This window comes from Nematolebias whitei, chromosome 23 (assembly GCF_014905685.2).
Source record: "Nematolebias whitei isolate Nwh7 chromosome 23, NemWhi1, whole genome shotgun sequence".
Classification (NCBI taxonomy): Eukaryota; Metazoa; Chordata; class Actinopteri; order Cyprinodontiformes; family Rivulidae; genus Nematolebias; species Nematolebias whitei.
The window spans coordinates 12,446,457-12,459,651 of record NC_056520.1 but is presented as its reverse complement, the minus strand read 5'-3'; the positions used below and the strand labels follow the sequence as shown (position 1 = coordinate 12,459,651).

Below are 13,195 nucleotides of genomic sequence, written 5' to 3'. Positions count from 1 at the left end.
GTCCAGTTTACAGAAATTGTCCTTTTCATGGAGCTCATCCAGTTTACAAGACTGTTTTGTTTACTTGGACTATCCTGTTTCTGAAGACCGCCCTGGTAACTTGGTCTGTTAATTGTATGTAAACTGTCCTGTTTATAAAACTGTCTTGTTTACTTGGACTTTCCACTTTTCAGAAACTTTCCTGTTTACAGAAACTGTCCTTTTTATGGAGATCGTTCATTTTACGAGACTGTTTTGTTTACTTGGATGATCCTGTTTCCATCCTATTTCTAGAGACAATCCTGTTTCTAGGGACAGTCTTGTTTATGGAGACTGTCCTGTTTATTGGACTGTTTTGTTTACTTAGACCATACTTATTCTGAAGACCGCTCTGTTTACACGGTCTGTCCATTAAACGGAAACTGTCCTGTTTATAAGACTGTCTTATGTACTTGAACAATCCTGTTTCTAGGGACCATCCTATTTGTAGGGACAGTCTTGTTTATGGAGACTGTCCTGTTTACGGGACTGTTTTGTTTACTTGGACCATCCTTTTTCTGAAGACTTCCCTGTTTACTTGGACTGTCCATTATACGGAAACTGTCCTGTTTATAAGACTGTCTTGTTTACTTGGACTGTCCACTTTTCAGAATTATTTCCTGTTTATGGAAATCATCCAGTTTACGAGACTGTTTTGTTTACTTGGACAATCCTGTTTCTATCCTATTTGTAGGGACCATCTTATTTCAAGGGAATGTCCTGTTTCTAGGGACAATCCTATTTATGTAGACTGTCCTGTTTATGGGACTGTTTTGTTTACTTGGACCATCCTTTATCTGAAGACCGCCCTGTTTACTTGGACTGTCCATTATACGGAAACTATCCCATTTATAAGACTGTCTTGTTTACTTTGGCAATCCTGTTTATAGGGACCATCATGTCTGTGATGACTGCCCTGACTTTGGGACGATTCTGTTTACGAGACTATCTGAGAACCATCCTGTTCATTTGGACCATCCTGTTTCTGTGGACTGTCCTGTTAAAAAGGACCAAATTACAGAACCTTTCCCCTAAGATTTATCTTCTTGCTTGGTGTTTCTTGTAATGTGATATATTTAACACGTCTCTCTGTTTAATGCAGTGTGTCAGGAGACTGTGTGGGAGGCCTTCAAGATCTTCTGGGACCGTCTACCAGAGCGGGACCAGTACCAGAGCCTGGTGAATCGCTGTATCAATGGATCTGTCAGCATCAAAGACATCGGCAGCTTTTTCAGCCAATCAGAGGAACACAGAAGCCTCATCAGAAGTGTAAGTTCATCCCCTTATGTTTTCTGCTTCTACCTTTTACCTGATTGTTGGCCTTTAAGCTAATTTCTCTGAGCAATGTTTGCCCTTATGATTGAATTTTGTTCTACTCCTTGTGTAGCTAGGTAGAATGAGAGCTGTCTTAAATGTTTTTCCTTATTAATATTCCTTCTCTTAGTAGAACAGTGGACTCCCCTTATTGATGAGCCTAACAGTTGTCTCATTTTAAAAGATTTGGAGCCGCAAAATGCAAACGTCTTTGTTTAGATTTTGGTGACTGATGCATAGGTCTTTGGTAAAGTTTTCTTCTTTGCTGATGATATGTTTGTGTTTTTCAGAGAGTTGCCTTGGCTGCTGAGAGGAACAGGTCAGTACATATCTGTCATGTGTTGTGATTGGCGGCTGCTGGTCCTCTTAGAGCAATAAATAAAGTAAAAACATGAATTCCATAATCATTTAGAGATGTATACATTTCCAAACATGTTGAAAATATGTACCAGTAGTTTTTTCTAGATTTTAGATTTCCCAGTCAAGAAACTAAATCAACCTTGCTCGTGCGTTTTAAAGGCGGGGATATTATTCATTTTTTACCTAGACCATTTAGCTTGGTTTCTACTATTTTTAAATTAACCAAATGTAGGCAAATTTGGACTGAGTCAACCCTGGGTGGTTTTAACTCGGTAGTTTATCGGTTTAATGCCAGGTAAAGTTGAAGACCCATAAATTAGATTAAAATGATGAAATTAGTGAATTAAAGTTAATAAAACATTAGGTGGACAAGAACAACCCATAATTTGTATTATTACAACTAGCTAGCTAATGCTAACAACTATTAGCATTGTCTAGCTAGCAATAATCAGTGTTATTTAGCATGTTTTGTTCAAACTAAAGCTTTGAACAAAACCAACCAGGATGAACATCTTACAAATTATTTGTTTCGTCTTGTTTTTACTCATTCCATCCTAAAGCATAAAGTCAGTCAGGTCCAGTTGGGTCAGTTTCTGGTTTAAAAGGTTGGACTGTGAGGAACGACTCATCTTAGACACAACCACTGCGTCAACCTATTCAATATTTGGTTAAACCAACCCAACTGCTTTAAACTAGAAAAATACTCTTGCAGTTCGTAATGTGTGTATGTTCTAGTCTGTGAATGTTTGTTTTTATAATTTTAACCTTCTACTTTATATGTTGCAGTTATTTGGAATATATAATCACGTTTTATCTATAATATTTCAACTTGGCTTTATATATACTGAACAAAAACTATAAATGCAACACTTTTGGTTTTGCTCCCATTTTTCATGAGCTGAACTCAAAGATCTCTGTTTTTTTATGTACACAATAGGTGTTTTTCTCTCAAATAGTGTTTACAAATTTATGTAAATTTGTGTTAGTGAGTGTTTTTCATTTGCTGAGATAATCCATCCACCTCACAGGTGTGCCTTAGGCTGACCACAATAAAAGGCTACTCTAAAATGTACATTTTTATCACATACTGTAGTACTTGTACAATGCCACAGATGCCATAAGTCTTGAAGGAGCGTGCAATTGACACACTCCCACTAACTTTTAAACTTTTAATGATCTCAGTTTATTTATATGAGGAAAGCATTTGTAAATGAAGTTAAATATTTTGAAAAGTATAAAAGTTACAAAGACCAAAAGTCACAGCAATGAGATGAACGTTTTGATATATGAAGGGTGAAAATAGCACAAAGTATACATAAGTCTTTAGATTATAAGTAGCCTACAGATAACAAATAGAGAGCAATAGTGCTGAGTCAGCATTCAGACTAATATATTTAACAGTCTTTTCTGTGTTTTCATTGACCTTTACTCAAAAAGTTGTGCTATATGTCTGTACACCTAAAATAATTAAAAATCAAACAAATCTGTATTCTGCTGTGATTGAAAATAAATAAATATATATTCTGGTTTCAGAAAATTTAATTAGTCCTAAAACATTAGAGGTTTTAAATGTGGTTGAAAAATATAATTTTTTTCTACTCAATTATTTTTCCAAGAAACATAGTTTATGATTAACAGACAATTAATGGTTTTATTTTGTTGTTAGAAAATAATCAGCAAAAAAACAATATAACTGAGGTTCAAACAGGAAGTTTCACTTTTTGCATTTAATATCAATAATACAATTTAAAAACGGTGATCTGTCATAAAACTATTTTGTCAACTGAATCTTTTCAGTCTAAACATTGACCCAGATGTAAATTTCTTACACCATTGGTTGGTTGTTTAATTTTCTCTCAGATCGAAGGCAATGTGTTCAACATAATGGTATTTCCTCCAGTTATTTAACAGTCAACAATGGTGTACCACAAGGCTCAGACTTAGGACCCACCATCTTTACAATCTACATAGATAATGTAGGTCAGAGCATCCCTGATGCATCCATACATTTCTGTCCTGACGATACAGTAGTTTATTGTCGAGCTAAAACAGTTGCTAAGGTTTTCCAGCTTTTGCAATATGTTTTTGCCATCATCCAGTCAGATTTGTTCCGTCTCAAACTGGTGCTAAATGCTGACAAAATGGATGTTGTTTTCATGTAGGAAGCCAGTCCCAGCAGTTCTTCCTCTGATTTTATCCTCAAATGGTGTCTCTATTGAGTTTGTTGATTCCTACAAATATTTGGATATCTTGGTCAGTTCGCATCGCTCTTTTAAGCTCCACGTGGAAAACTTAGGAAGGAAACTGAAAGTTAAACTGGGTTTCTTTTTCAGAAATAGATCCTGTCTAACTCTGAATGCTAGGAAACGCCTTGTATCTGTGACTTTCCTTCCCTCCACTGACTACGGTGACATTGTTTACATGAACGCTCCTACAAGAACCCTGCAGGTGTTGAATGCTGTCTATCATGGTACACCAAGATTCATAACTAGCTGTTACTATCACCAATGCACCCTGTATTCACTGGTTAACTGGTCATCATTAACTTCACACAGACTCTCTCACTAGTACATTTTCATCTTTAAATCACTTCTTGGTCTGCTGCCTTCATACATCTCCTCCTACATGTCTCTGCGTGAGTGCAGCTACAGCGTGCGCTCTCAGGACTTTCCAACCTAGCTGTTTTTGTATCATTTTTTAACACTAATTTATTTCACTTGTTCTTCTCAATTTGTACGCATCCTTTAGGATTGTCTACTGTTGTCATCACTCTTTGTTTAAACCACGTCTCTCTTGTTGGTTTCATTGGGACTCGGCCCCTAGACTCTCATTGAGTCCCCAAGGCTCAATGGGATTAACCTGTCTAAATAAAGGTTGAATGAAACAAAAATACTCGGCTGATTATTTTAAACACACAAACAACAAAGTATTGAGTATTTAAACCTGTTAGTGTTAAAACAGCTGGTTAATCTCTAAAATGTTGGTTCAAACTTCTGTGTTAAATTTCTGTTTCTGTTTGTCCTGCAGGTCTGAAGAAAAACCTGCCCAAACCAGAGACTCTTTGATGGACTCTCTGCCTGGTAAGAGCTCTACTGAAACTTTATTTGATTTTAATGGGTTTTCTTTTCTTTTCAAGTACAACTACTCTGACTTGGTTCGATGCAGTTTAGATCTGAAATGATCTTTCTGATCACATGTTCAGACAATACCAAGTAAAAGTATTCAGCTTCTCTGTATCACTTTATAGAGTTGGACTCTCTGAGGTCCAATCTGTTTATTTTTAATTTAATGGACCTGCTAGAACTACCAAATGAGCCTCACGTGTGAAATATCCTCTGTTCTGTATTAACTCAGAGGGAAACAGGCCAATGAATCCACTTTAATTTGTTCCAGAAACTTGTCTGTGTCAGCCAAGCTTCTTTCAGTTTACCAACCTGGGTCAGAACCTTTTATTCGACGAATCGGCGAAGCGTCACAGCAAGCTTCAATGAGACAGAGAACACAGAACCCTGTTTACAACTTCTTTCTGTGTAATTACATTAAAGAAATTTACAGAATTCAGAACCAGATGAAGTAAACCGTTTGGACTGCTTAATTTGAGCAGATCCTGCCGGAACAGGATCCGGGAACTCTCTTATTTTGACAGGGTGCGTTCCGGCAAGTGTTTCCTTGGATCTGGTAACTCTCAGGCTTACTAATAATAAAGTTATGAACAAATATGACTGCCTTGAATGAATTAAATTTATACTGAATACGTAAACTGAATTACATAAACACTAATTTTAAACACAACACAACTTCTTAATATCACATATGATCATCTGTGCCGTCAGGTGAAGCATTTCCGCTTCTACCCTTAAAAATTCTTGGCCCCTAGAAGAGTGGTGGGGGTGAGTCCTGGAGGTTTCACACATGAAGTCGGATAGTGAATTCAGCGGAGAAGAGTCGGCTCAGAACCATCAAGGTGGTGGGGGGGGGGGTGGCGGCATGTTTACAAATGTAGGTAAACATAGATGTTTTACAACCTGTTAAAATACACCAAAATGCAGGAAATTGCATCTACTTTATTCAAAATTTTCTGGGGGAGGACCCCCCAGTCGGCCCGCCTGCTATTTGCATTCCAGCATTGATCAATTTACAAATTAAGCCCAGGTTTGGACCCTCCAGCAGGTCTTTGTGCCACATTGGCAGGGGGGGGGGGGACAAGATCGTGATAGACTAAGACATTCACACAATTAATTTATGTTTTAAGAAAATATTTTAAAAAGTTGGCTCTTGATCACGGTGCAGTTTTGTCTCCTTGTGTTGATGAATTGGACCCCGTTCTAAGGTCTAACAAGACTCTGGAGAAACGAGATCGTTGAGAGTCCAAGAGGTTGAGTTTGTGGCAAAAGCTTTTTTCTTAAAGGTCTTAAACCATCGCCTTGTCACATTCTGGTGGAATAAATGGTAAATGGACTGTACTTATATAGCACCTTTCTATCTTATCAAGATACTCAAAAAGTGCTTTACGCTATAATCTGTGTCCTCATTTACACATTCATACAGCACTCTATACAAATCTATCTATACAAAGAATAATCAGAGCTTTATCACATTCATACACCGATGGGGCACACATCGGAGGCAATGAGGGGTGTCCTGCCCAGGGACACTTCAGCACAAGACTGCTGGTGGAAATGAACCCCCAATTCTTGCATTGGAGGACGACTGCGCTAACCACTCATCCACAGCCACCCCCACAAATAAATCACCCTCAGGTATCAGCAGTGGTGTCTACAGGTTGCCTACGACTGAAGATAGATCTTGTTATGCAGAGAGGAGTTATGAAGGTTAAAGGGGAAGTGTTTATCCAGGAACCTGACTAGTTGTTTTATTCTTTGCAAAGAGAAGATATCGGAACAGCCCAAATCACGTGACATAAAGTCAATACTGGCTGCAGTAAAATTCAAAGACCCATGAATGATATTAAAAGTTTACCTCTATCATAGGACTGCCTGTACAGAGATTAGCTTACCTACTGTTGACCCTTTCTTGACCCTTTATAAGTCTTTCTTAACCTCCCCCGCTCACCTGAGCGGTGGAACCAGACTTCTTTTAGCACCATGCATGACGTACCGCTGCAGACCCTCACCTTAAACCCCGATCTGTCTTATTGTCGAGAAGGATTGGGTTCAGAAGGCTGATTCCTGTTACTCGCTCACCTCTCAGAATAGATCTGTAAGCCTATTTACGAGCAGCAGCCTGGTCAATGAATGGAGACATGATGGAGTAACAGCAGGACAACTATCAGGGTTAGTGAGATCACAGCTTACAGGTGGGCTACACTAACAGGTTAGCTTTGACTTTGCAGTACTTCCAGTCCTCGTGACCAACAGAGATCTGCTACTACAACCACTCTTCTTTAATTACAGTAGGCGTTTAATTTTAAAATAATTCCCAAATCTACATTTCTAAATTACTTTTAGCATTTAAGCATCAGTTTCTTGTTAGTAAACCTGAAGGTAGCAGGAAATACAGAAGAAGTTGAATACTGGTAATACATATTTTACGTATAGTCCCTTGATTATCGCAGGGGTTTACGTTCCAGACACCACCACAATATGTGAAAAACCTCAAAGTAGGAACGCTATATTCATTTTAGTATTTATATATATTTTAAGGTTTTATAAACCCTTTCCACCTCTTGCAATGTTCTTAACAATGTTCTAAACTCTTAAACCTACGTAATGTTAACATACTGTATGTATATGTACTGTACAGTACTGCAACATTTTATATGGGTACTCACCAGACACTACTTGAAGATGAGTTCAGCTTCAAGATTATTTGCCACTTTCCTGCCAGTTCTGTGAGCTTCATAGATAGATCGTTACTTCTGACTTTGCGTTGCAAAACTATTTTTACCACATCGGTTTATCCGCTTGTGTTTGCGCCCTCCATTGCTGTTCTTTGAATTTCGGCAGAAAGCAGCGGCCGGAAGCCCCGTTGACTTCTGGGCCGTGTCGTTCTTTTGACTAGCATTACAGTATAGGCTTATTAAAAGAAAACTACAAAATGACGGCGCCTGTCCGAAGTATTTATTTGTTTTTGTCATGTCGGTTGGTTCCCGCTCCCGCCCGCTCCCATTAACTTTTTCTCCCATACCGTCCCAATCACGTAATATTAAAGTTGACAGTTGTGTGTCGTGTACAATCGTAAGTTGAAAACCAACAAAAGAGTGAGTCCGTGAAGTATCGAGGAACTACTGCACATACATTTACATTATATATATTTTATTTTCCTGGAAATCAGACGCTGGTTCAAACCCCCTGCTGACTCTAACATCAAAATGTGGGTGGAAAAGCTGAGGCACCTACGTCTGCCTCCACCCTCATTTGCCCCAATTTGGGCCCTTAAGCAAGGCCCTTTATCCCCCCATTGGTTCCCCAGTTGCCCCAAATGGCAGCTCTCTGCTCCAAACAGAGGTACTGTGGTAGCTCAGTGGTCTGTGGTTGCATCTGGAAGGACATCCGGCATAAACCAAATGCCAAATGCTCGTGCAGGTTCGCTTGCTGTGGCGACCCCTGAAGAAAGGAGCATCCTTTAATAAAACCGCTAACAAAAATATTGAAAACTACACAGATGACATGCATTTTCTTATTCTGGTAGGTACAAATCTTTATAAGGCAAGTTAAGATTTTAAGACCATTTTAGATTGTGTTTTGTACATTTCTTTAACTTTCAGCTTTTATCAGACTGTTATTGATTTACAAAAAGACGGGAGAGCAGCACTTTAAAGGGTTTTTATGATAATTTAATTGTTGATTCAGGTTGCTTTGTTGTTTTACTTCTTTTACATTTAACTGGTTACTTAGATTTGGTCAGTGACATTTTGTAGTCAAGACTTGAACACGTTGGCCTAACAGGTTCAGTTCTGTTGTGGTTTAAATAGCATTTGCCAAAGAGGTATTTTTCTGTATCCATGGGAGAACAGTCCTCTTTATTTTGACATTCCTCAAAGACACATTTTGGGTCTTTTTCTGTTTTCCATATATACACTGCCTTTGGGATCGATATTCATTGTTATGCTGATGAAATCCAAATGTTTCCATTCGTCCATCATTTATCGCATGTTCCCAGGCCAGAGAGGATATATAATCCAGATTGATTTACCTTTGAAATTGAACATTTCTGCTTCACTGCAGCCTCTGTTTAACGGTCTACATGATGTAAAAGAGTGGTTAACACAGAATTGGAAAGAATTGTTAGAATGAAAAAAAAAGACTGAATTTGTTGTCTTTGGAAATCATACTGGTGTCCCTGGCTCTCTCTTAATCCTAGTTCAGTCTGAGTCCCAACAGGTCTTTCTGTTATTTCCTTGTTTTTTGTAACTTGTTTCATTGCATTTATTGGTTATTTATGTGTGATTTTAACCTTTATTTAATTGATTGTTTTTCCAGTTTTGTAATGATTGCAGCAATAAGGATAGGAGAACAGATACCAAGACTCGCAATGTATTTACAGTGTTTATTTGCAAGGTGATAATATTTAGTTCTAGAATTGTGCCGCTCAAGGTGGCTGCATGTTGGAGTAGCTGTTACTTTCATTCTGGGATATTGCTTTTGAAAACTATATTTCCTCTTTTTTCTGGATGTAAATGGCTTTTGTTCGAATAGTTACTTCCTCTGGTATTGGACGCTGTGCAGCTGGAAGGATTTTTACTGAAACCTTTTTACTTTTGGACATTTGTTATAGAGCGTAACCATGACAACAAGGTTTTTTTTTTTACAACTGGGAGCAGCTGATTAACATCTCAAAGCTCAAATATTACCTCAAATACAGCCCCAAATCCCAAATGAGTTGTAAAGGAGGCACCGTGGATGCATCTCCGTCTACCTGGCAGAGGTGCTCGAGTGACTGACTGCTGAGATCTGGGAGCTGACAGGAAACGTGGCTCATGACAACAAGAAGACCAGGATCATCCCCTGACACCTGCAGCTGGCGCCTGCGATGATGAGGCTCTCGACAAGCTGCTGAGAGGAGTGACCATCACTCAGGGAGGAGTTCTGCCCAACATTCCAGTGGTCCTGCTGTCAAGGAGGACCGAGAAGCCCGCTGGGTCTGGGTGGATGGATCTGCAGCCAATTTCTTCAGATCCACTGTGGTACGGACTGCTGCAGATCCTTCCTGCCCACAGCCATCAGCATCTATAACAACTCTTAATGAAACCAGGATGATGAGCTACAACATTTAATTTCCCTTTGGAATTAAAAAAGTATTTTGAATTGAATTAATACATTCAATGAGCCGGGGGGGAGGTGGAACCCTGAAGAGCAAGGAGATACTTGTAATCAATGGTCTGTCAGCTGGGGGTGATAATGTTGTTGCTGATCTTTCTTACAGTAGCGGTAGGAGTCAGTAGTGGGGAGAGAACTGACCCATATGGTTCCAGGCAAAAAAGGTGTACGTCTGAACAATGGCAGGAGACAGGCAAGTGGTAGGAAGGTGTGGAGGCAGCTGAGGAGACACAGGAGAGCTCGAGACCCACAGAGGGGAATCCTGGGGACAGGAGGACATCAGGGATTATTTACTGGAAGCACGGAGAAAATACAACATTGTTAATATTCTGTTTTACTCACAAGTAAAAGGCTTAAACAGAACTGCCGTTGGCAGGTAATGCTTCAGTGCTGACTAGATGTCTTCTGCAGCCTTTTATACTCCTCTTGCCCATCAAGCCGATGATCCTCAGGTGCTGCTGATTAGAATAGCTGTGGCTGCTGGGAGCTGACAGAGCAGAACTTCCACGTTTGTTCTAAACAAATTAATGAGGCACTTTAGTTAACTTTGTTTTAAAACATGATTCATGAATAAAACTGATATCAACATTACTAACAGATGACGCATATTAAACAAAGGTGGTTTATATATTGATAAATAGAGAATATACGCAACAGCTTTGACAGAGTTATTTATTTTTTCTTAATATTTAAAAAGTATTTTTTGTGAACAAAACGGTTGAAATGATTATGTTGATCTTGTGCGAAAATGATTTATCTTTTCTTCTGATGCCGTTTTGCAGAAGACCTCACTGGAACAAAAACCATCAACATTATTAACGAGATGCTTCCTCCTGGTTTTGGATTGATGCCTGAAGATTCACTTCAGGAGACAGCTACAACATCTTCAATTAAGATTCCTGTGGATTTAACCTCTGACCTCTCTGCTGACGCCATGCCAGAAGACTCTAATGATATCCAGGAAAATCGAGGCAAAGTTACTTCACAAGATCTAGCTGAGGTCACCAGTAAAACTGAGGTTTTAAATGTTAGAGTCATTGCTGAGGAGACTATAGAGACAACCTCGACGGTTGTTCTTGTTGATGGAATGAATCAGGAGACCAGTAGAGACAAAATGGTTCCAGACAAAACAAAGGAAAAAGTTGTTGTGGAAATTATTCCCAAAGATTTAAAAGACATTGGAGTGGTTAGCCCAGAAGATGAGGAGCCATCATCAGAGGTTGTAGCTCCAGAAGGCCCCATAGAAGCTACTGTTGTGATTCATCAAGAACCCACCTTAATACCTTATATTGAAACATTAACTTTGCTGGAATCAAAATATGAGGAACCTCTAGAGGTAACCTCATACATTCCTGCAGAAGTTGTGTTAGAACATTCTCCTGACACAACTACCAAGGGTCTTTTGATGTCAGAAGGTGAAGAAGACCTTGACAATTCTTTAGAAACCATCCTTGTTACTTCAACTGTGAGGGATTTAGAGGCCACCACTGATATACAAGAATCCACTGGTGTAACGTTCCCTCACACACTTGAAACACCATTTATCCCAGAATCTGAAGGTGTCAATGTAACATTACAGATCAAAGCACCTTCGGAGGCAGCAGTAGAGGGTAACCAAGGTGGCACCAAGGTTGACACAGCTACAGTATCGACTGTGTCCCTGATAACACATTCAGAACAAGAGGCTAAAATTACTTTCAATGAAATTTCAAAACAAGAACTGGAAATAGACGTTCCTTCTAATGCCTCTATTCTGACAGCTATGGAAAGTCCATCACTAATGACTGATGTTACTTCCAAACCTTTTTTGGTTTTGCAAGATGACAAAGATGATGTAACTGAAGATAAGCCAACAACAGCAACAATTCAGATTAAAGAAATGGGAAAGCCGGGAGAGGAGGGAACAGTTCAGGTTGAACAGGATGAAGTTTTTCTAATTATTAAAGATAAAACAACTGAGGTGCAACCAGAAGAAAAAAATCATACACAAGATAAAACTGTTGAAGCTACAGAAACTACAGACAAGCCAGTTAAAGAAGTAGATACACATGAAACACCAACAGACCCCAATGAGCAAGAAGAAAACATAATTAAGGAATCAGAACTCGAGGAACAGGCAGCAAAACTTACTGCAGCTGATACAAAAGAACTAGAACCTGTAGAAATGGCAACAAAAGTGACAGAACTTCCAGTAAAACTACCACCAGAAGCAGAACCTGTTGAAGGTATGATAGAAGAGCCCAAACACATTGAGGAACCAGCGCAGGAAATGGAACCTGATGAACAATCTATTGAAATAACAAAGCCCTCAAGAGAATCCACAGCAGATAGGGCTCTCAAAGAAGAAATTAAAGAAAAGTTATCAGAACCAACAAAAGAAGCAGAAATTACAGAAGAAGAACCAATATCCCCTGTAGAATCATCACAAAAACCCATAGGGAAACCAGCCCAAGAAACAGAACCTATTAAAGAATCAAAACAAGAAACAGAACCAACTATAAGATCTACTCAAGAAGTAGAAGCCGCAAAAGAATCAACACAAGAAAAACAACCAATTATTAAACCAACACAAGAAGCAGAAAGTACTAAAGAATCAACGCAAGAAAAAGAACCAACCATTAAACCAGCTCAAGAGCTAGAACCCACTAAAATATTGACACAAGAAACAGAACTAACAATTAAACCTGCTCATGAAGTAAAATCCACTGAAGATTTTATGCAAGGAAAAGAACCAACCATTAAACCAGTACAAGCATTAGAACCCACTAAAGAACTGACAAAAGAAACAGGACCACCCATTAAATCAACTCAAGAACTAGAACATACTGAAGAAACAACACAAGAGACAGAACCAACTGTGCAACCAGCCCAAGTAGAACTTTCTAAAGAAGTAACACAAGAAAGGGAAACAACTATTAAACCAACTAAGGAAGTAAAACCCACTGAAGAATCAGCACAAGAAACAGAACCAACAGCTAAACCCATTCAAGAACAAGAACCTACCAAAAAATCAATACAAGTAAGGGAACCAACCATTGAACCAGCTCAGGAACTAGAAACAGCTAAAGAATCAATGCAAGAAAAAGAGCCAACCATTAAACCAGCTCAAGAGTTAGAACCCACTAAAGAATCGATACAAGAAAAAGAGCCCACCATTAAACCAGCTCAAGAACTAGAAACCACTAAAGAATCAATACATGAAAAAGAACCAACCATTAAACCAG

General features: G+C 38.9%; 1 protein-coding gene across 1 annotated transcript in view; it reads left to right on the top strand.

Annotated features, from left to right (window-relative positions):
• The window catches only part of LOC119429050 (interphotoreceptor matrix proteoglycan 2), a gene marked incomplete at its 3' end in the record, with an annotated part of 15,245 nt that extends 2,677 nt beyond the window's left edge, over window positions 1-12,568 (top strand). Inside the window, 4 exon segments of the mRNA XM_037696767.1 lie at window positions 1,121-1,287; window positions 1,623-1,651; window positions 4,720-4,772; window positions 10,754-12,568. Of these exon segments, the coding sequence (XP_037552695.1) occupies window positions 1,121-1,287; window positions 1,623-1,651; window positions 4,720-4,772; window positions 10,754-12,568 (2,064 nt within the window).
• Between the last annotated feature and the right edge of the window lie 627 nt (window positions 12,569-13,195).